At 40.4% G+C, this 24,512-nt stretch overlaps 1 protein-coding gene across 1 annotated transcript in view; it reads right to left on the bottom strand.

Annotated features, from left to right (window-relative positions):
* Positions 1 to 24,512, bottom strand: part of birc6 (baculoviral IAP repeat containing 6) — a 149,592-nt gene that overhangs the window by 91,896 nt on the left and 33,184 nt on the right. The window contains exons 11-32 of the mRNA XM_042333493.1: positions 21,328 to 21,477; positions 18,994 to 19,219; positions 17,476 to 17,636; positions 16,794 to 16,928; positions 16,401 to 16,532; positions 14,824 to 15,005; positions 14,561 to 14,697; positions 14,266 to 14,427; positions 13,817 to 13,948; positions 13,502 to 13,599; positions 12,676 to 12,823; positions 11,763 to 11,896; positions 11,403 to 11,537; positions 8,169 to 8,356; positions 7,507 to 7,815; positions 6,556 to 6,655; positions 5,283 to 5,497; positions 4,220 to 4,428; positions 3,368 to 3,714; positions 1,822 to 2,041; positions 1,219 to 1,355; positions 10 to 147 (exon numbers count right to left, since the gene is read on the bottom strand). Of these exons, the coding sequence (XP_042189427.1) occupies positions 10 to 147; positions 1,219 to 1,355; positions 1,822 to 2,041; positions 3,368 to 3,714; positions 4,220 to 4,428; positions 5,283 to 5,497; positions 6,556 to 6,655; positions 7,507 to 7,815; positions 8,169 to 8,356; positions 11,403 to 11,537; positions 11,763 to 11,896; positions 12,676 to 12,823; positions 13,502 to 13,599; positions 13,817 to 13,948; positions 14,266 to 14,427; positions 14,561 to 14,697; positions 14,824 to 15,005; positions 16,401 to 16,532; positions 16,794 to 16,928; positions 17,476 to 17,636; positions 18,994 to 19,219; positions 21,328 to 21,477 (3,795 nt within the window). The remainder of the gene's footprint in view (positions 1 to 9; positions 148 to 1,218; positions 1,356 to 1,821; positions 2,042 to 3,367; positions 3,715 to 4,219; positions 4,429 to 5,282; positions 5,498 to 6,555; positions 6,656 to 7,506; positions 7,816 to 8,168; positions 8,357 to 11,402; positions 11,538 to 11,762; positions 11,897 to 12,675; positions 12,824 to 13,501; positions 13,600 to 13,816; positions 13,949 to 14,265; positions 14,428 to 14,560; positions 14,698 to 14,823; positions 15,006 to 16,400; positions 16,533 to 16,793; positions 16,929 to 17,475; positions 17,637 to 18,993; positions 19,220 to 21,327; positions 21,478 to 24,512) is intronic.

Raw genomic sequence — 24,512 nt, forward strand, 5'->3', positions numbered from 1 at the left:
CAAGTGTACCTGTCAGAATTCGTTCCCGGTCTTTACCATTTAGCTGCTTTTTGGCTGAGGCCACTTCATCCTCAACATTTGCAACATAGTCTAGCAGTCGAGATACAAGCATCACAACCCAACTGACCATCGGAATGTCCAGTACTCCTGGAAAAGTAGATAAGTGAATTATACAAGTTATTACAGACTGCAAGCCACCCACAACTTTTTCCTGAAAAACAAAAATGTTTGCTCATTTGTCAAATAGGGTTGCATGTAGTCAAAATAATCAGGCTTAGCATTCCTGCTTGTTCCGTTTCATTAATATCAGGTTTTCAGCCAACCTACCCCTGCTCCTTCCCAGAGACCACCCCCTCTCTCCCCACTTAAAGCACACAACATAATGCACAGAACAAAAATAAAAGGTGATTAGGTCCATCAAAAGCCCACTCATTCTACAGAACACACAATCTATCAGTTTGGAGTCAAATTCAGTTTCTTAATCTCCCGAAAGAATGTTTCCATATAAAATCCCCCAAGGCAAATCTCCAGAATATTCATCCATCCACACATCTTCACTGCTCAACCCTGGTACCTGCATCAGGCAAACAAGACATTCCTAGCAACACAGAACCATTTTATATCATGGTTTATTGGATTAACTATCTATATTCCATTCCTATCACCAATCATATTCTCATCCAGCTCCATTTTGAAGCAATTCAGTGCTTCAATCTTAACTGCTGCTGGGAGTTAGGTAATTTCAAAATTCCAACGTGGATTGGGATCCAGGCTGACATCCAATGCTGTGCTGGAGTGAGTGCTACATTCCTACACATCCCTTTTGTCAGGTGATGACATCAAAACAGGTCACATTGATTTGTTCAGGGCAATGTGAAAAAAATAACCATTTCACTAATTGAAAAGAGAAGAGAGCTTCCCAGTAGCCAAGTCTTCAGACTAAAATTGGTCATTGACATGTGGTACAATGCTGTGCACAAACTGGCTATCATGTTGGTCTACAAATCCATAATCAGCACACTTTACAGAAATTCCTTGTAAACAGTTTTGAGAAATTGAAGTTATAGATGCTTATGGAAAGTTACATAAGAGCTACACTCCAGATTATTATACCAAAAGTGTACAAATTTTGTACATGTCAACTCATATCCATACTGATCAAATGAACTGATGTGCCTCAAATTTATATCCAAATTCTGAATACAAGTACATGCTTACCTTCTGTGCGTCTGAATGTTCCTGTTGTTTGCGGCTGAAGAGGTGACAACAAATTATCCAAAAGGTTAAGCAGGCCTTCCAACACCCCACTATTACTGAGAGATCGCTGACCAAAGCACGAAAGTAACATAAAAACCCTGAAGGGAAGGGGAAAAAAACATTTAAATTCTGAAATACAAGCAAATATAAAAGTATTTCAATAACTTCTTGTTTAATGGTTCAAGAACAAAATTTATATAGTCACCTTCATGAGAGTAGACTCAAAACACTTATCTGTGGCGTGGTCCACTATTCAACAACAACTTGCATTTATAAAGGGCCCTTCGCACCATACGGCGTCTTGGAGCGCTTAGTCCACTATTCAAGCCCAAGTTCAAGCCGAAAACACATGGGCCTTTTTAAGATTGAGTTCAAAGATACGCCAGTCTTATTTAGTTGACTCAGCCAAATATTTTAAAAAGTTTTATCTTCAAATACACAGCTTTAGAAAAACTAAGCGGTTTTACTGATGGTGCATGCTAAAGCTACAAAGGCATCAAGTAAATAAGCACTGGTTAGCAGAGCTCACCAGTGTTGATGATTAGGTTTCTGGACTGCACCTACCTGTCTTGTGGAAAGATGAGATGCTGCTCCGAGTTATAAAGTTCTTGTAAGACATTAGAGAGGAACTGCCCCCACCATCTCTCACCACCACACAGCTGGACAAGCAGCAGTCCTGCATGAAGTCGGATCTTTGGAGTACCACTGATGCACAGGTGTTTGAAGAGTTCTTCACATGCCTGAGCATTAAAAGTGCTCTGAAGAACTGCTGGAACAGAATGACCTACAAAAGATTTTTTTTAAAAATATGAGCTGCTTCATAAAAATTATAACCATTTAGCCAGAATTAGTCTCAGAAAGTTTCAGTACAACAATGTGTTTTCTATCGAGAGGGGGCACCCATTTACCATGTCAGCAATATGTTTTAGTTCAACACAGAATTTGACAGGAATGTGCCTAAAAATAACTAAATTAACACTGTCACTTCTTATACTGCATTTTTGAATTTCTGTGGTGTATAATGTAAGACTGGCCAGTGTAAATGTGTTAACACTAATCATCCAGTGCTGTGCACTTTCCCCAAATTGCAAAAGTATTTTTTAAATAAAGGAATTATAAATCTCAAAGATTTTTTCTAATTGAGATACAGTCAAAAACACTGAAAAATTAATTTCTTTCCTTTTTTAAGCACTTTCAACTTCCCATTCTCAGCATCCAACAATGCTCGGTCACATACTGCACAATTATAAGCAGCATAGCTCTCCAACAACATTCATTCAACTCAACCACTCACAACTACCCCTTATTGCGCAAGTAAAACAATGCAAGTCTTCAGCCTACTTGATCCAACCTTTGCAGAATATCACTCTTTCATTTTCTCATTAAGCTTCTAATTAAAAGGAATCCAAGGTGTCAATGATCCTTTCTGGTAATGCATTTTGCAGCTGCTAATTTCCTCTGTATAAAGAAATCCTGTCTGGATTCTTCTGGGTGTACGTTATTGCAATAAGTATCTTGGATATTTCTATAAGATGACCTAAGACATCTTTTTCAAGCCTAAAGATTCCCTCATCTTTTCCAGTAATTCCTCACAACTCAATCCTCCAACTGTGGAGATCAGCTCTTCACTCTCCCGTGCAGTCTCCGGGACCTGAGAAGCCAGCCCTCCTCTTCTGTTACACAGATGAGAAGCTGGTCAAGAGATCCCAGGAAGGACATCCAAAGTACCCTGCTCAATCACTCTCTTTCCCTTTTTTTAACTCAACACCCCTGGGGTCCCAATCTAGCATGCCAGGAATAGCTACTTGTTCACCAAACATGTCATGCAATTTTTATTCATTAATAAAATAGTGTATTTTTCTTATTATAAGGGCACTACATGGACTTCACTTTTGATTCAAGACAAACAGGAGCAAAAACACAACCAGTTAGGGTCCAAGTTAGGAGCAGGCGGTGGCATGGCGATAAAAATATAAATACAAAATTACAATGGGAGGGAACAAGAGAAAAGGGGAAAAGAGAAACCAAGTTGCTTGAAGAACTTTTTTTAAAAATTACATGAAATTACATTACATGCTAGACTTTGAAAAGGAAGAAAACATGCACCAACCATTGGATGAATGCAAAAGGCTCAGCAGTGTATCCAGAAGGTATCGGATAATAGTGCGCAGTTGCTCTGTAGAAGAATTTTGAATCAGCTCCTTTGTATCATAGATTTCTGGCAGTGTCTTCCTGCTGGATCCAAGTGCCACTCTTAGGCGTTGCACAGCATGATGGGCAAGGTTTAGTTGGAGCTGCAACTGGATGCAATCCTGATATGCTGAGAATACTTTACTATCCTCCTCCACCGCTTTGTCAGGCTTCCGCAAGAAGTACTGAGCATTGTTAGCGCTGTTGAGTGGAGGAAGATCAATGTTCTGCAATAGCGTTTCCAGCCTATGGCAAGCCAGGTTATATCTGTTGAAGAAACCGTTTAGAATCAATGGTGAGACGATTTGTTATTAAGCAAGAGGTAAGAGGAGACCTCAAATTCCATCTTTGTTGCCGATAGATTAACTTCAACAATTTCAAGAAGGCAGATGTGGCTGGATCAACGGAATCTAACCCTGGTCTCATCTTCTATTGCTGGGGTATGGTTTCACTGACATTTGTTCCCCACCCAAGTGGACCATTGTTTATTTCTAAGCCTTAGCAGTGAGTGTCAGTATGGCCTCTCCCTGCTTGGTTGGCAAAGCATGATTACTCAGTAAAGAGTCCTGCTGACCAGGAGAAGGAACCCTGGTTGGATTCCTCTCTGAAACTCTGGGAAGGCCAGAGCTAATTCAGTTTACTATATAGCCCTGGTTGAGCAACAAACCCAGCTTGCCTTGGGATTCAAATCAGTGAGCTACCGCTACATACTTTTCATCTCTATCCACGAGGGCTACCACAGTTTTACAATTATTGAAGAAATTAAATTAACCTGCACTGTATGTCTTCTTGAAGAGCCACCATCATCGTCAACTGTTGCTCCATTTCTGGCTGGCTCGCAGAGTCGCTTTCACCTCTCAGTGGATCGTGTATCAATTTGATCTCACTTTCCCATGGCAAGATATAGGTGTGTCCATAATACAGCCCCAATGGTATTTTAGCCCTTGCATTTGTGCTGCCATAACGTCCTATAACTGTGATCTGAAAAGTAAATAAAAATCAGGTCAATCAAACACAAATAGTATCAACTCCTCAGTGATTTTTTTATACATTTTATTAATTTAATAAAGCTGATACCCATTAAAAGCAGTAGTTGGTGCCCTCACGTTACAAGAGGGCAGTACTAGTCACTATACATGTATCCACTAGCTGCCTAATTTCCAATCAGCCAGTTCTTCACCAAAAAAAGTCAAGTTTTGGATCATCAAGTTGCCACCTTCACTTCCTGTGGTGCAGCTTTAAGGTTTTAATAATAGTAATAATCCTTGCATTTGATATAGCGCTTTTCATGTCTTCTAGATGTCTCAAAGTGCTTCACAGAATATACTATAAAGTGAATTGACTGTACATTTGTGGCAGCTAATTGCGCACAGCAGTGTCCCACAAACAGTCGTGGCCAATTTTATCTTTTTTTTCTTGAACGTCTATTATCAGGCATGTGGAGTAAGGAAACTTGCCCAAGGTTTCATTCTGTTGGGAATTGAATAAGGTCGCTCGCTTGCGAGGCGAGCGCTCTAACCACTGAGCTACAGGACTCTGAAACATTAGAAATCTCAACTGTTAATTATTTCATATCTGTACAGACTGAAATATTAAACAAAGAGATAGAAATATTACTTAATAAATAATATTCAAACCTTCGTTCTGCACCTTGAATGCCTCCATATTGCTGCCCAGAAAATAATAGCAGCCAATGCTTCAAAGTACACGTCTGGTCTACCTTGTCAATTAGACTAAAACTACCAAATAAGTACAAATAAGTCTGTAGTTCATTCACTATTCAGTGACCTCAAAGAGAAAAACATTCAACTTAGATTGTGTTAACAGATTTATACCTTCATGAATCTACAAACTGGTGGTGGCAATAGATCGTGAAGAATTAATGAATGTGTACTAATGTCTGTAGCCACAACCAAGCGCCTTCCATCCACCTCCTCTCCCAAAGTCCAAATGTCAATTGATAAAGACGCCAAGTCTGCACAGGTTGGAATCAGCACATCGGTCAGCAGTATTGGCCTCCCAAAGTCAAGTGTCACAAATCTTCTTGCACCTAAAATTTAAAAAAAAAACACTTAATGCAATAATAATCCAAATGTACAAACCATCTAGATAAGAACACAGATTGTCTATAAGGTAAATTCTTCATACCAGAATGGAATTACAATACAATTCACTAAATGCAATGTTAGGTTGTATCAGGAGTTAATGCAAAGTCACACCAGTTAACTATCTTGGAAATAAGTAGCATAATTTTAATTGGTCCATTTGTTTTCAGTGGGGAGGGGGAGAAAAAGAAAGACAAGAAAACAAGACTCACATCCCTCTACTTTAATAAGCACCAGAATTCCTTTGACGTTTGATTTATTTTCTTCCTATCCAAAGCCTTCAGAAAAGGTGCAGAGCTTAGATATGAAATCCTGAACTTTCCCATTTATAAAGTTGCTTTAATCCATTTGCTTTTAGTATCAAGACTACATGACCTAAAAACCCCTTAAACTTTTCAACTGCTACAGTATTTTTTAGGCAATTAATATTACATTTTATATATGTGGAATATCACATTTTATTTGATTAACATGTTTGTCACAAAGTGATTTTTTAAGCAATCTTCCATCCTTTCATCCAACAATGAACACTCCAGATTTGGCCATTCATCACTCTGGGGCAACCAATTAGAGAGGGAGTTGCAGACTTTTAGACTCCAGGTTTCACTGGAAACCTCCTCGAGACAACAAAAATCTAGCAAAGAAATGGCTTCAAACAGGAGACCACAGTTATCCGTATTACCAGCTTTCAACTCTGCCAATGAGATACTTCATTTCAGTACAGAATTGTACTGTTAGGGAGAGAGGACTCTGGTAGAACCAGATTGATCTTGCAATACTTCAACTCAGGTATCAAAGGCACAAGGTAATCATGGAGACAATACTGAGAGATTGGTTTAATCTCCGGGTGGAGAAGTACATTGTAAAGACCAATAGGAAAGAAAGTAGATGTTTCCAGAAAATATTCTGTATACAATCTAAAGTTCTCCCTAAAGCATCTTGTAAAGATAACCTTTGCACACTTAACACAGTATCAGTAAAGAAAAATAATTGTTTTCTCTACCTGAGTGCATGCGTTCAATGATGATAGACTGATGCGGGGGAGGCTGGAGGAAATGGGAAGCATGTGAAATTGCAAGTGCTAAACCAGTTCCCAAAGGACTCTGCAACATGAACAGAAAAATCATAAGTTAATTTCCACAAAAATAATCAAATACAATCTTCCATGTAGAATCTGTGACACACCTTAAATACTTTAAAAGCAAATGTCAAATAATTTTGGTTGTGCAAAAGTTAAGTATGGCTCTCCATTAAACAGTACTTTAAATCAATGCTTAATATAGGAATATTTATAGTTCAGCAAATAAAACAGTATTTGTAAATTATTGAAATTCCAACCACCAATGCCATGTAGGAAATAAACACAAACAGTTATACTTAGAACTGGCTTGCCAGTGAAACCATGATGCATTAGAAAGATCATTGGTAGCCATCAATATTGTACTGAGGCCAAGAGAATGTAAGCTGGCTAAAACCAACAAATTTGCAATAAGTATGTTTCACTAGAACAGCTTACAAATAAAAGTCCACCTAAATTTCTCAAACCTTCCTATATTTTCCCTCTCCTCCCATTTTCTTCCTTCCTCCTCTCCTGTAGACACTGACTCTTTGTTGAAGCAAATGTCAATGGGTACCCTCCAGTACCTCACCTGATGAGCATACTTGATTTTCTGAGTCTACATATAGAACTGGCTAACCCTCCCTTCGATCACAACCTAATCTTTCCAGCCGGGACTCACTGGATCATGATCTGGATCGGCAACCCTCTGCAGCCCAAGTTCCACGTATAGCGCTGAGCGCTGCATCAGCTAGCTTAGCATACAAAATAATTCAAAGCTATGACCTTGACTATATGGATTTTAGCCACGAGACCTTTGAGGGGGCTCATCTTCTTACATTTAATTATGCACAACAATTAAAATAAATATTAATACTGCCACTGCAGAAAACATACCGTTTTGGCCTTGTTGGTATTTTTTGAGTGAATGGCGACAGTAACTGGATGGGGCTCAATGCCCGAGACAGGGAAGAGTTGTGCTAATTCTGCACTGATGGTGGAAACAGACTCATTGGGCGGCGTTAGTGGAGGAGTCATGAATAATGGCGTTGTTTTTGGAGTGGGGGGAATGACATCGGTGGGATGTATGAGGAAGCCAGGTGCTGTGGAGGCGCTAAAAGGCACTGAGTTGTGAATAGGTCCAGGTGCTGCTGCTGCTACCGCTGCTGCTGTAGTCTGATGCAACTTGGCTTCCAGCTTGGCTTTCTGTTGTGTTTAAAAAGAGTAGTCCATTAAACTACTTATGTCACCTCGTGTGAGTTTTGCAATAATACGCAGAACACAAACAAAAGAAAGAAAATTTAGGATTTACGACTATGTGAATTGGAGTAACACGTACTCCTCTATTTCTACTCTAGAACTAGCTCACTCTGCTCATCATACTAAAACAATCAATGATTTAAAAACTACTTGATCCCCAAAATATTACTAGTGTTTATCAATTGTTAACTGCCAGAACAAAAATGTTTAAAAAAAATTAGGTGAAATTTTCTGCAAAACCTCTAATCAATCAAGGTTTCCATAAATTGACAAGCCATATAAAATCATTAGGAGCTCACCTGCTGTTGAAGCTTTAACAACTGCTGCTGTTTCTCCTGTAGAACCTGTAGCTGTTGCTCTGCTGAGGCCATAGCATGGGAGAGGGACTGTAAAGCTACTTGAGCTGCTGAACTTAGTGCTGTGGAGGCTTCACCCACTGTACCAGTTGTAAGACCGCCAACTGCTGTTGTAAGGCCAAAGCCACTCACTGGAGAGATGAAACCAGAATATTTAGGTTAGAAACGTATATAAACAGTTATACTTCAGGCTCAAATACAAAACAAGATTGAAGGATAATTTCACACACCTAATCTCTGAACCTCCTGTATTAAGAATTGAAATAAATCATCCTCTCAAACTGCTGGAGATCCTGTGGACTAGCGTGACTATCAATCAACATCTACAAAGTATCATGGAGTCCTGTAGCTCAATGGTTAGAGCATTTGCCTCGCAAGCGAGAGGACCTGGGTTTGATTCCTGGGCCGGGCAAAACGTTGGGCAAGTTTCCTTACTCCACATGCCTCCGTCCCTCGAGTAGTAAGTAGGCACCCGGTTGTTAGACGATTGGCGGATCACTTTCTGGGGTAATAATCCCTTCCAATAAATAAATAATAATTTGGTCACTCAATCAATGACCGTTTGTGGAATACTGCTGTGTGCAATTAGCTGCCACGTTTAACCCACAAAATATACAGTCAATTCACTTTACAGTATATTCTGTGAAGCCCTTTGAGACGTCTCGAAGACCTGATAAGGCGTTATATCAAATGCAAGGATTATTATTACTAGTCAATCCAAAATTGAGATTTTAAGGAAAAGCATTAGCTTTGCACACAAATACATCTGGATTAGTTGTAATTAAGGGCAAACAATCTGATTTGGAGCATGCTAAACAATGTATAGCCATACCGAGTGCAGATTATGTTTTTTTTCTGAACAGATTATTAACAAAGTTATGCTGTTTTACAAGCACAGAATGTGCACAACTTAATACGTTTTTGCATGTGTACTAGCATCCACACAAACACAAGGCGCACTATTGTGTCCCATCACCCCCTATATGAACCCCTCCAATCAGATTTCCGTGCCACCCACAGTACAGAAACAGCCCTGATCAAAGTGACAAATGACATTCTGTCCATCTCTGACCAGGGCTCCCTCTGTCCTTGTCCTCCTTGATTTCTCTGCTGCCTTTGACACTATTGGCAACTCTATTCTCCTCCACCGCCTATCCTCTCATCTCAATCTTCATGGTTCTATCCTTTAGCGGTTCAAATTCTACCTCTTACACAGGCACCACTTCGTCACCACAAACGGCTTCTCCTCCAGCCCCCGCACAGTCTCGTGCGGTGTTCCTCAGGGCTCTGTCCTTGGTCCTCTCCAATTTGCACATGTTCCCTCTTGGTGACATCATCCGCAGATATGAGGTCAACTTCCACATGTATGCGGATGACACCCAACTCTATCTCTTTGCCTCCACCCTTGACTCCAGGACCACTGCTGTGCTGACAGAATGTCTGTCAGACATCAAGTCCTGGATAAGAGCTAACGTTCCACAATCACCTTCCAAGGGGCACACTCCACCTCACTGAGCCAGTCTGGAACCTTGGCATCTTGTTTGACCCTCAACTATCCTTTCTACCCCACATCCATGCCATGGACCGCTCTGCCTTCCCGCAACATCGCCCAGCTCCACCACTGCCTCACCACTCAAGTCACTGAAACCCTTACACACGCAAGTCTTGACTACAGAAACTCCCTCGTCGGCCTCCCCAACTGTTAACACCATATCAACCTGTCCGCTGAAACTCTGGTCTATGCCTTTGTCACCTCTCGCCTGGACTACTCTAACGCCCTCCTAACATCCATAAAATCCAAATCATTCAAAACTCTGCCACCCGCATTCTCACCCGCACGAAACTCCGCTTCCCGATCACCCCAGTCCTTGCCAGACTGCACTGGCTGCCTATCCCAGAGAGGATCGATTTCAAGATCCTCACCCTTGTATTCAAGTCCCTGCACTCCTCTGCACCCCCTACCTCTCTGACCTCCTCTCTCCTCAAAACAGTACCCGTTGCCTTCGTTCCTCCGGGTCTGGCCTCCTCCTCGTCCCCCGAGTCCTCCTCTCCACCCACGGCGGCCGTGTCTTCAGTCACTATGCCCCAAGGCTCTGGAACTGCCTTCCTCATTCCCTTTGTCTCGCTCCCTCCTTTCCCATTTTCAGGTCTCTGCTGAAGACCTTTCTTTTCGACCACACCTTTGGTCACCTTCCCCCGCTCCCCACCTCCCCCTGGCTCGGTCCTGGGATCCATTACTGTAAAGTGCTCTGAGACGCCGTCCGGTATGGAGGGCGCTATATAAATCCAAGTTGTTGTTGTCCGCTCCCTCTGCTCAGCTGGCTGTGGCCTGCTCCATGTCCCCACTCCCCCACCCGGCCCATCATCAGCGGTCAGGCCATGAGCTTTTCTACCCCATCCTTTGGAACTCCATCCCACATTCCCTTTACCTTGTTTCCTCCTTTGCCTGATTCAAGGCATGTCTCAAGACCTTCCTCTTCGACCGTGCCTTCGGCTACACTCCTACACTTTCTGCCCTCCACCCCTCCCTGATACCAACTCTCCCCCACCACCCCCCGCTTGGGTCCAAATCCCTGATTGTCCGGCCCCTTGGGACGTCCTCCTAACGTGAAAGGCACTATACAATTTACATTGATACATGTTCTTTCACATCTGGAAGACATCTCAAAGTGAACAATACATCTAGTAAGGCTTCAAGTATCAGAAAAAGCCAATGTGCACAAGACCAGTGCAATCTCACAAGCACAACTGATAATAATAATCCTTGCATTTGATATAGCGCTTTTCACGTCGGGAGGATGTCCCAAAGCGCTTCACAGAACACACTGTAAAGTGAATTGACTGTATATTTGTGGGCGAACGCGGCAGCCAATTGCGCACAGCAATGTCCCACAAATAGTCGTAGATTGAAAATGACCAATTGTTTTTATTATTGTTTTTGGAGGGATTATTATTAGGCGTGTGGAGTAAGGAAACTTGCCCAAAGTTTCGCTCTGATGGGATGTTATTGATTAAATAGCTAAGGACAGAAGTGCATATGATTGAATCCAAATGCCATTACTCCAATCTCACCGAGACTCTTGGCAATGTTTGTTATGTGAAGTTTACAGTTTGAAACAGCAAACTATTATTCTACTAGTGATGCATATCTCCATTGTTCAGTAGTTGTCAACTTACTTGCATCATCCCTTTCCACTCTGGTACCATCACTTGTTGAAATGCAACTGAAATGTAGAGGTTCTACTTCCAGCAGTCCTGTCAGAGCTGTGAAACTGCCCTCTGCTGCAGCACAACTGCTCATTTTCCCATTTCCTAGAGATATGTAGGCAAACAGTTAGGACAAACATAAACCAGCAATCAGATGGGATAGGGAGGGAAACTTTTAAAAAAATATATAACAGCAGGAAGATGTGCAGAAATACACAAAAATCACAACATTAGAGATTGTTCAGAATTGATGGACAGAATCACTGTTGAGCTGAAGGACAGAGTTATTATTGAGATGAGGAGCAAAGTTACATCTTGCATATTTCTTACCTGACAAAACATCAGAAAGGTCGATTTCATCAGACTGCACACCCATGTTGCTATTGTAGGCATTCTTGCAGGAAGAACCACCCATTTCCAGATCGAACAGGACTGGATCAAAGGGCGAGCTATACAAGCCATACCTGAAATACCAAGATGATTTGAGTACCATGGATAACTAGAGCAATATTAAACAAAGTTTACTTCGACAAAAAGTCACTACATTGTATAAGCGATTAAGATAGAATAAGCAATTAAGATAGCTCGATCAACGAATACTTAAAATACAATTTCTTAGATTTATATACTATTCTTCACATAGGGAAAAGTCTCAGCGTGCTTTAAAAAGACCAGGTTGGATGCCAAACAGAGGAGGGGGTTAAAAAAAGGGAGAGATGGCATAGAGAAGGTTGAAGAAGTAGGTTTAAGGCAGGAATTAAAGACATACGTTAAAGATCCCATGGCTCAATTTGAAAAGAGAAGGGAGTTTCTCCACTGTCCCAGCCAACAAATCCCCAAATAAAATTGGTTATTGATTCACAATTGTTTGTGGGGCATTGCTATATGCAAATGAAATGCTGAGTTTGCCGACAAATATCATCATTACACTTTACAGAAAATCCTATAAAGAAGCCTTTTGAGTCTTCCTCCCAAAGTGAAAGGTGCTTTACCAAATGCAAGAATTATTATTCAATCCTTCAAACCTGTTAAACTAGTTTATTATATGTCAGATCTTTTAATCCCAATAGCCTGCCTTTTCGCCACACCCCTTTATATCACAGTCTACTTGTTGTAAAGTCTGTTTTAGCATTAGTGAATTTAGTGATAATAAACAGACTCTGAAAATATTCTAAGAAACTTAAAGGTTTAGTGTAAAATCTAATTTCAATGTACTATTTAAATTGCTATTGTAATGTTATACCTTGTCTGAAGTAAAGCTTCGAGAGGTGTGAGACGATCCTGCAGTTGTTTGGAGACAGCGGTGAGGAGAGAGGCACAAACTGTACTGCATCCAGCCAGATCTTCATCCTTTACGTAGTTCAGCAATACAAAGTACCAGAATACAGAACCTGTCGATCCACAAACAAACAGTTATATTAAATGCATTGCTATAATATCACAAGTATCAGTTGCTAGTAAAACCACTGTCCTAGAACCAAATTTAACTCAATATTTTAACTATATACATTCTTTAAAAATTACTGCAGATTCAACACAGGGATTTTATGCTGTTCCGGAGAACCAGATTATCATCTGAGCCCTATTTGATTATTTTCCTATAACCTTTTTTCATCAGAAATTTCCCCCAAAAGATTAACTGTGGTTTGTATTTTGGGGGAAATAGCTTGCATTTTAGGAACTTCTTCACTGAGGAATAAAACTATAATGGGATAGTATGAATTGTGCAAAATTCAATATGCTTCCTTTAAGACTTATATGGCTCCAAATGCAGCAACTACGTTTTGATACTAGCTTTTTCCTTTTCTGAACCAATAAATTAAATGGATACATCTCACAAAGAGGACAGGAGCAGATGTAGTCAAGATCTTAGAACACTATATGTTTAGAAAGAGTGAACACTTAGATGAATCAAGATAAACCTAATGAGGCAGGTAGGCAAATTACTTATTACATAAAATAACAGGTATAAATTTAAATATGATCCTATTCAGAGCAAACACAAGGAGGTTTTAAAACTGCTGCCTCTAAATACTACACGTTGCCCAAAGAAATGGATTTCAACCTACCACCAGTCGCAGCTGCAGGCAAGTAAGGCAAATTGTCCATCAGAGCTTTCAACAGGGCTCCTCCAAATCCTAGTTGACTTGGTTCTGCTTTGCCATTACTGAAAGGAATGGAGGGAAGATTATTTATGTGTACAGCATGAAAATAAAGTTGATTTCATTGTTACGTCAATCCTACATAAGATACCAAAACCTCCAAAAATGAGCACTTTGTATAAATATACAGTACTATAATGAACCATTTATTTTGTGGGATTCATTTACAAATTACATAACATGGAAAGCGAAAAATAATTTTAATTTGAAGATATTTCTCACCTTATACAAAGTGCAAGGAACCGGGCACATTTGTGTGCTATACTCCTACCAGCTTCAAGGAAGCAAACTCGTACAATATCAGTGAGTCTTTTCTTCGTTTTTGAGTGCAGACTTTCCTTGCCATCTCTGAAACTAGATTTGAAAAATTCATACAACAGTGGCCCATTACATGCATGAATCATGTTCTGCTATAATTGACATGATTAGCTTTCTATCTCCAAAACAGGAATCAAAATTCAAATATTTAACAAGCAAGTAGTTTGCTGCCCTAAATCAGGTGGACAGCATTATTCCTGAAATATTTAATATTTTAGAATTCTGAAAAAAGATTGCTTGTTCAATTTCCATTGTTCATCTATCACAAATTAACTTCAAAATAAAGTGACCATTTATACAATATCAGTAAGTTTCAGTTTATACATTAATGAATTTAATTTCTTTCACCATACCTGCCAGATCCATTTGCGTGCACTCCTGCCAGCCAGCAGAGAGTATCCAACACAAGGCTTTGAGCATGTTCTGTGACAGGACCATCATCCGACTTCTTGCACAGTGTATTTAGCAGCTTTTCATGGAACTCAGAGAACTGCAACATGGCACATCTTTGCACTCTAAATAAAAAGAGTCAAACAATTACTTTATGAAGAAAGAGAATATATTCTGCAGAACCAGCTAAAATTCTTTGAAAAAAATTGAAACTTAAGAATCACAACTGCTAAGCATAGAAAATAATTTCTAATTTACCTTTCTTTCGGGATGCAGGTTTTCTTGAATCTCCGAATCGTGACAGAAACTTCTTGTAATAAATCACAACCTCTGAGATTGTCAGGTTTCTTGGTTGAGCTTCCAGGCTCAGCTGCCTTTGAGGTGGATGTCTTCTCCTATGTAAAAAGCATTATGTTTTTTACGTGCACAAATGTAAGTTAATTCTCCTTTTATTCTGATTCAAATCAAAAGCCCAAGTTTGTCTGTATTTTCCCATTCTCTTGTGTAGAGCACAACTGTACCTTTCCTGCTGCAACCTTTGCGAGTAATGAAGCAAGGGAGTGACTCTTGTTGTTCTGTGGCTTGGAAGCTTGCATTCTCAAAACTGGCCTTATTCCAGTGCCATTTGAATTCTCCTCATTTGACTTGTCATTGGCTGACCTGATGTGGACCAAAAATGATCGATACTTTCCACCCGCCATGCCTGCTGAGAGAATTCAATCAGAGTATTGTTTAGACAGGCTCCCTTTCTGTAAAGTTATTGCTCATTTCTATTACTTATCACAAAACTCCATGTTAGTTACATTCCAGTCTCATTATTTAACTGCTGTACTGTAAGAAACAAGGGAAAATGCATGCCCAAGCTTTAAAGTGACATCTAAAACATGCCCTCGTTGTGCCACCATGTGGCTGCAGCAAGAGCACACACGATACAAACAGCATACTCTCAAAGAACTCCCTGGTACAGAAAACAATACATTGCCTCTTATTAAATTGAAATTTCGTGACTTGGCACGATGCATGGGATTTCCTGGAGAAAATGCTATTTAAATTACAAGCACTTTTACCAGTGGTCACATAGTGAAACCACAAGTGCCCTTTATCACGCTTCAATAGCAATCATGCTCATTTCTGGACAATAAATTATCAAAATATTGTTCCTAGATTCAAAACTTCTGCACGTCCTGTTTAATTACTTAACGCAAAATAAAAGTATTCAGAGACTTACTAACATACATGCAAAACGTTACCAGGAATCACATTAAATTATCAAACATTACAGGTCTGCTTTCTTAGTTCAGTTTTATCAGGGCTCAGGACTTGCCTTCAACTCTTGGTTTGTAAGAAGTCGACAATCTTAGAAATAATTATTTAATTGTTTTGCTGGTTGTAAGTCAATATTAAAATTTAAATATGGAAACGCAAATGTTTAATTTCACTGAACTTTTCTGCTCAAAACGAAGCATAAATGGGAAATGAATCCTTCCACTTTAGATATTCAAAATCAAGTACAGTACCTTCCATATAAAGAGCAGCGCTCCCACAACTTTTTCACAACAATATGTTTTCGCCACAATGTCACTAGAACATACCCTACTGCACCAGTGTAACATTTTCTATACCAGATTACAACAACAAACAAACAACAAAATTACATTTGTATAGCGCCTTTCACTTCGGGAGGAGTCCCAAGCCACTAGACTAGTGAACTGGATGATCTGCAGCCTGTGGAGGGAGGAGTTGGGGAGGACGACAAGTAGTGAGGTTGCAGAGTCGAGCCTCAATGTAATGAAGTTGTGTATGAGCGTTTCTGCAGCCTGCGGTGTGAGTCAGTGTCGGAGCCAGGCTTAATTTGTAAAAACTGAATAAGACCAAATTTTATACCAAATTTCTAGCTTTCGATATAAATTCCTATCCACTAGGAATTAGACTGAGTGTCCAAATTCATTTCACTCATCATTTGTACAGGCAATAACTTCTCTGTATTTCCTATACAAATAATGAGTGAAATTAATTTGGACAAATAATGAGTGAAATGAATGAATACAAAAGCAAACATAACTTTCACCAGCCATTACTTGGTTCAACTTGATCTTACCTTTAATTAGTTTAGGACTAGTTAGCGTCAGCATCCCAGCATGCCCTGAAAGATCAAGACCACTAGCCAGCCACACAGGGCCACACAGAACATCTTCTTTGTGCTCCTCCAGAAACTGGCACAGCCTGGGACCTTGGTATTAAAGGAAAAGATGTAGTCACATCTCTATTCATCATAATAGATTCACGTTGAATCACAAACAAAAATTTAAATTAACCACAACATGGACAGTTTACACACAACTGTATTTCATATTTGAAATTTAAACTCCAAATATTAATGGAAGCTCTAATCCAATTTGCAAAAGTTAATAATGCACACTTCAGATTATACGATTTCAAATGCAGCCCAGTATCAAGCTTTTTTTTTGATATAATAAAGATTTTAACCAACCTTGAGAGTCATCTATATCCATGGTGTATTGAATTTCTTCACTTAAATCAACAAGACCAGGTCTTCCATTCCTCTCTACCTCCACATTCAAAGCTGGAGATAAAGGAAATGATATCTGCTTGTCTACAGCGGACTCTGCAATAAATAAGGCATTACCAGTACTTTACTATAAATCCTTGACTGTGCCAAGATAATCATTCCAACGCATCAGTCAAACTAAACCTAAAGAAACTGATAATGGAAATAGTGGACCAAACATTATAAGCAATTTAAGTTGCTATTAAAAAACTAAAGCCAAACATCCACATGTAGTTCGTTTAGAGTATGAAAGACTCTGAAAAACATTTCTGAAAAATACAGCAACCAACAAGTTATAAACAGGTATTTAACTGGTGAAGAGGAATACAATACAAAAAATACATTTGTATAGCGCCTTTCACATCAAGAGGATGTCCCTAGGCACTGGACAGTCAGGGATTTGGACCCAAGCTCGGGTAGGGTAGAGGGCAGGGAGAGTGGCCAAAGGTTCGGTCAAAGAGGAGGGTTTTGAGATGCGCCTTGAAGGGGGCAAGTGAGGGAGCGAGGGTAAGGAAATGTGGGATGGAGTTCCATAGACTGGGGGCAGAAAGGCTGAAGGCCAGACCACCGATGAATGTAAATAACTAATATAAGGCAAACTTACCAGTTACTTTGCCCAAGCCAGGTGCCTTATTTTTCAGTAAAGTGACTTGAATCTGGGGAATGTTTGTGATATTCGAATTCAAAACAAACTTGAAGTCCACATGTCCAACCATACAGGCTTTGGGCAAAACCAGCTCAAATACATGCTCCTCCCAGCTGGTGCTTTTAAAAAGATAAGATAATATATTACTAAGAGACAAGCAAAAGTACGATGCACAAATACAGAAGCACTATTCACAAGCCTAATAATAATCCCTCAAGGAAAAAAAATAAATTGGTCACTTCAATCCATGACTGTTTGTGGGACACTGCTGTGCGCAAACTGACTGCCGCATTTCGCCCACAAATATAGTCAATTCACCTTGCATTATATTCTGTGAAGCGCTTTGTGACGTCTAGAAGACTTGAAAAGCGCTATATAAAATACAAGGATTATTATTATTATTACTTTTTCCTAATAATCATATGGCAACATATGGAACAATGGCATCAATGAAATTATTGAGTCCCCAACAACTTTGAAAAACAGAAAAGGCCCACGAGTTTCAATTGAAAATAAATTTTAAACTAGTCACCAACAACTTGCATTTATATAGTGCCCTTTGGTCAGGGAGTACCTCAGAGCACCAAACAATGATGTAGTTTGATACCAAGATGGTAGAAAAGGCATGTGACAGTAGGCGAAGGCAAAGAGAAGAGTCTTCAGGTAAGATCTGAAGACCGGCAAAGAGGGGGAAAGCAGATGATTGAGGTGGGGAATTCTGGGGTGTAATGGCTTAAAGAGCAAGGAGCGGAGGAATCAAGGAACATGCAGAAGTCCCAAGTGATTTGTAAGTAAGTGTGAGGTTCTTGAAATTGATTAGCTATCACAGGTAGCCTATGGAGATGTTTCTTAGAACTACTTGTATACAACAGGGGAACATTTCATAAAAATCCCAAGTTCAAAATATTCAAAGGCCTTAAAAATTGAAAGGAAAAAAAGGTATGTATTACCGAAGATTGACCTCTCCTTCAAAATGCACATTAAAAAAATCATATTAAACAAAACTTGCTAAATAGCTTTACTTAAAAAAAATTCTTATGAAGAGAGGAAAGTAAAAAGAAAATCTAAATAAAATTTGCATTTTGCCAAATAATAGCATTTGTTATAGCGCCTTATCACATCATTGAGATGTCTCAAAGCACCTCACAGAATATACTGTAAAGTGGATTGAGTGTATATTTTGTGGGCAAAATTATATCATTTGAAATTCTAAAATGGTAAAATTACCTTCAGGATGGCAATCTTGACCTTCATTTCATTGCAAGACAGAACCTTAAATTACACTTTGCTTTCTGAGAACTGCAGTTTGGGCATACACTAATTAACTTGCATCTCTAAATGGCACTGAGCCAAAGTTAACAGGATTAAACTGTAATGAAAATTAAGAACTGCAAAATGTGTCTTGAAATATGTTTTTCTTTATAGACTGAAGCAACAGGTTTCAATTTTAAGTCTCATTTGTTTGACTTCACACACCTGTCTGGCTGAAGTTTCCAGGTGCGAGTGTGCTGTGCTGCATCCCCATGGTGCTGCTGGTGTAGATGTTGTGGGTGCCGCCTTTGCTGCTGCTCCTGTTGAACTTCCACCCAGCATGGAGGGACAGTAGCTGAAAAGCGTGGGGTCAATGTCTCAAACCTAGTGAGCTCGACCAGTGATGTCAGTACTTCCGCAGAGAAAGGTTGGTCCACCAGCAAGTCAACTCCTACAAAGAGAAACAATGTCATGCCAAATAGATTTTAGCATTAACACATGGCTTCCACATCTTCCATCTAAAGAAATAGTCAGACCTGCTGCAACATTCAGAGTAGATACCACTTTTACACTGGATTAGGTTAATTTCAATAGGTAGATGGTATACATATGTGGAACTCCCAGTCTGGTTTGGATGCTCTTAAGCATGGTGATGGTTTCCACACATGTCAAGACACCTGGCTGGCCAAAAACACAACCTGCACCAAACGACAATTTCATTTGCCTAATCTTATTCTTCCACACCCTTATAAAGTAATCACTTATAATGATTATCATTATTATTACTGCATTCTTAATCCCCTCAGTACCTGAATGTCTCATCTCCTTCTGGGAACATCAGTGGGCAATGCATTCCTCACTTCTATACTGACCCATTTGAGCATCCCATGGCTAGTAGTGAAATCTAAGCAGTTTATTAAGCAATAATATGGAGCACATCATCATTAGATGAGACATGAATTAATAGTCTTCGCCTTCAACACTCTCGACCACTGCATCCTCATACACCACCTCTCCGCTTTACTCAATCTTCACGGACCTGCCCTTGCCTGGTTCTATTCCTATCTCTCCCACCTTCTCCACTTTGTTGCCTCTAATGGTTTCTCCTCCAGCCCCCGCACTGTCACGTCTGACGTCCCCCAGGGCTCTGTCCTTGGCCCTCTCCTCTTTAATATCTACATGCTCCCCCTTGGTGACATCATCCACAGACAAGGGGTCAACGTCCAAATGTATGCGGATGACACTCAACTCTATCTTTCTGCCTCCACCCTTAACTCCAGGACCACTGCTGTCCTGACAGACTGCCTGTTAGACATCAAGTCCTGGATGAGGGCAAATTTCCTACAGTTGAATGTGAACAAGACTGAGGCCCTCCTGATTGGCTCGCGCTAGTGCCGCTGCACCTCAGGCTCTGGCAGCATCAACCTCCATGGTCACACACTTCAACTCACCGCCAGTCAGGAACCTGGGTGTCTTGTTCGACCCTCAACTGTCTTTTCTCCTAAACATTCAAGCCATGACCCGCTCTGCCTTCCCTCACCTCCGTAACATCGCCCAACTCCGCCACTACCTCACCCCTCAGGCCGCTGAAACTCTCGTTCATGCCTTCATCATCTCCAGGCTCAACTATGCAAACTCCCTGCTTGTCGGCCTTCCCAACTCCTCCCTCCACAGACTGCAGATAATCCAGAATTCTGCAGCCCGTGTCCTCTCGCCCGACTCCATTGGCTTCCTATCCTTCATAGGATCCAGTTCAAGATCCTGGTCCTCACATACAAAGCCCTCCATGGCCTCGCCCCATCCTACCTCTGCGACCTCCTAACCCCCTACCAACCAGCCCGTTCCCTCCGCCCAGCAGGCTCTGGCCTGCTCTATGTCCCCCAATCCACCCACCCCACCATTGGCGGGAGAGCCTCCAGTCACTCCGCCTCACCCCCTCCTTAGCCTCCTTCAAGTCCTGCCTCAAGACCCTTCTCTTTGACCATGCCATCCCCCCCTTCCCTCCCTTCCCCCCCCTGACCCAGCTCGGGTCTGAAAGCTGTACACTGTCCAGCGCCTTGGGACGTCCTCCTGACGTAAAGGCACTATACAAATGTAATCTTTTTGTTGTAGTAATGTTTACCTGCTCTTGCAGGAGTAAGTTTACTAAAACCACAATAACATCTTCATTTGCAATATTTACTCTAAAAGCTACACTGTCAGGTATGGCCTTGGAATAAGTGAATTATGCAAATATATATGGGCACCACCGGCATGTGTTCAACACCAATTTGCGGTTTATTTGTATACAAACCATCACTCATCAATTTATTTCATATCAATTGGGCACTCCGGAATATAAATAGTGTTCAACATAATCACTAACAAGCAATGTCACAGCATGGTTTCAGGTCAAACAACTTGACTCCCAAATCTCAATGAGTTACCAGCAGAGTGCTGAGCAAAGACCACACATCTTTCCATAGAGATAGATGGAAGGAGAAAAAAATCATCCCAAGGCCTAAAACTGAACAGGGAGCAGGCTCAATAAGTTACTTTGATAACCTATAAAATTCTTACCTGCAATTCCAGGACTAGAAGGAGTAGACGTATATTTTGTTCCTTCTGACAATTGTTCTATCCCTTTAGGAATGGGTCCATCCACAAATATATCTGTTTCATCTGCATCTTCAAAAGTCCCTCCAATTTGAAGGAAATGAAGGTCTCCACCTTTAAAAGAATAAACTTTTATCATATGATTTGCCAGAGACAGCTCCAAACATCTCTAACTGCAAAAGGATAGAATAGTTCAGTCTCTTGACTTCTCTATGTATGACATTTCCGTTTTCCCTTGGTTGGGCCACATGACCTTTCCATTTAACCCAGGAGCACCCATCCCAACCCCAAAAACCAGAAACTCAAGTCCAACAATTCATGCAACTAAGATAGTTTGGAAACCAATCAATTTCCATAACACAAATCACACTGCTTAACATGAGCAACACACATTTTAAAAGAATGTCCGCACAAAGGATTTCAAATAAAATGAAATTCTAAATAAAGGAGAAATCCAATGATTGGACAGCAGTGAGCTGGTGCACCTCCGGCATCAATGCTTGGACTCAGTCCAAACAAAAGCATCTTCTGCCAACTGCAAACATCCGAGATGTAATTATAGCTTTAAAAGAACTGCAATCAGTGTGAATTCATAGTTCAAAGGTTCCCGAAATTCAGTAAAATTGGAATAAGCTTTAAGGGCAGTTGGTGTAAGAAATGGAAAGTTTATGCTGGTACAATTAAGTATGCTCTTCTGAATTTGTACTCATGCATACTATTGGGATACAGCAGAGCTTCACTTTGCATTTACTCCCAACTCCAAAGTAGAAACTGACTAATTTGCCAACATAGTAATCAGTCATCACAAGGAGCACAAAGATTTTGGTCCTATATCAAAATAGAAAAGACCATTTGCAATATTATAGCACTTTATCATATTTAAATGTTTCAAAGCATCTTATAATAATAATAATCCTTGCATTTGATATAGCGCTTTTCACGTCGGGAGGACGTCCCAAAACGCTTCACAGAACATACTGTAAAGTGAATTGATTGTATATTTGTGGGCTAATGCGGCAGCCAATTGCGCACAGCAATGTCCCACAAACAGTCGTAGATTGAAAATGACCAATTTATTATTGTTTTTTGTTTTTGGAGGGATTTTTATTAGGTGTGTGGAGTAAGGAAACTTGCCCAAGGTTTCACCCTCTGCCTGGAATTGAACTCAGGTCTCTCACTTGCAAAGCGAGTGCTCTAACCACTGAGCTACAGGACTCCATCTTACACTGATAGCTGACATGCTAGCAAGGTAACATGGTTCTTGAAGAGTGTTCTGAAGGGCGGGGTAGAGGATACTGTTCCCGAGTTGGAAGGTGATCCAACCAATGCATCAAATATAGAGATTGAAATTCAGCTCAGAGTCATTCAGAATGCATTAAGCAAGCAACTAGGAAGGTTGATAAAATCAGAGCCAGAGGCACTTAGGTGCTGGCAAGAATCGAACAAGATGGCTTCAGTCTTCTTGATGGAGTAAATCATGGTTCATACAGAACTTGATGTCAGAAAGGTAGTCAGAACAAGGAACAGATGAGATCATTAAGAAGTAGCATACAGATGAGAAGGGGACAAAGGATACATCCCTAAGATACACTGATTTTGAGGGCCAGGGCAAACATGTCAAAGTAAGAGGGAGGACACAAATCTGCATTTGTAGCCAGACACAGTAAATGTAAAAAATCAATAAAATGTTGCTTAAACTGAAACAAAAATGTCTGTAAAATAGCTAGTGTATAGTGAAATCTCTATTATCTGTCAATATGGGAACAAAGACACTGTTTGGTTTCCTACCAAGAATTCTGTCCAAGCACAATATGGTGGAGCCTCGCTACAAAGCACTTGTTGGATGCATACAATTCCAATCCATTTTACATGACAAGGTGGTGTAATTGTGCAAGGCCTTCTTGGTCTATGTGCTTCTGGCTGATTCTGTCAACCTTCCTAGCTGCTTGCTCGTATTATTCTTGCCGACTGAGCTGAAATTCAATCCCCTTATTTGATCTGTTGCTTGGATTGTTTTCTTCTAACAATATTACCTGTCACTGAGCCCTGTCCTTGTTTCCTGTGTGTCAGCCACCTCTCATGCTAACAAAATGGCCATCTTCCAGATTATTGGGTTTCCATTCGTGTTGTGTCTTATGAGCTGTGCATGTACAGTGCAGAAAGCAACATTGGCAGGAAACTAAAGATCTAAGTTGGCATTTTGGGGACTGAAGCTGGCCAGCACACAAAGTGAGATGGGCAGCTTTGTGCATACAGTGAATGGGTTCCACACCCCAATCCTGTTGTAAATAAACCAGCAATCTAATGAAGCACGCTATAATAGAGCTACATTGTTTAACGATATCTGGAATGAATCACAAACAAGTTCTAAGGAAATTTAATTCTAGATCCAAGGGATTAACAATGCAATACAAAATAGTTTTTATATACCCATCTTCAAAATTGTAAGCAACATTGTGCCTTCGGGATGCATAATGGAGTCCTGTAGCTCAGTGGTTAGAGCACTCGCTTTGCAAGTGAGAGACCTGAGTTCAATTCCAGGCAGAGGGCAAAACCTTGGGCAAGTTTCCTTACTCCACACGCCTAATAATAATCCCTCCAAAACCAAAACAATAATAAATTGGTCATTTTCAATCTACGACTGTTTGTGGGACATTGCTGTGCGCAATTGGCTGCCGCGTTCGCCCACAAATATACAGTCAATTCACTTTACAGTGTGTTCTGTGAAGCGCTTTGGGACGTCCTCCCGACGTGAAAAGCGCTATATCAAATGCAAGGATTATTATTATTATTATTATTATTATAATATTAAAGGCCCCAACAGTAGCCACAAAACTGGCACCACCTTTTTCTAATTTTTTTTAAAATCAGACCTGGAGACAACCAAACTTCAATACAAAGTGCTGTGAGTCATGACACAGGTTTGCATCCTCCCTGCTCCCCACTCTTCATAAAAGCTCCAGATCTCAACATACTGTTAAGAGCCGTTGCTGAAAGGGTGTAAACACTCCCCAGAGATGGGAAGAAGAAACAATATTCTATTTATTCTACTCCTTTTGCTGTTGTACTTTGCTCCTGCTATGCAAGCATTTAGGAATGTCATCTTGCTTTCCTCTGAAGCGAGAAGTACCATGCCACCAAATGCATAG

The sequence above is a fragment of the Callorhinchus milii genome, unplaced genomic scaffold (genome assembly GCF_018977255.1).
Source record: "Callorhinchus milii isolate IMCB2004 unplaced genomic scaffold, IMCB_Cmil_1.0 Scaffold3, whole genome shotgun sequence".
Lineage (NCBI taxonomy): Eukaryota > Metazoa > Chordata > Chondrichthyes > Chimaeriformes > Callorhinchidae > Callorhinchus > Callorhinchus milii.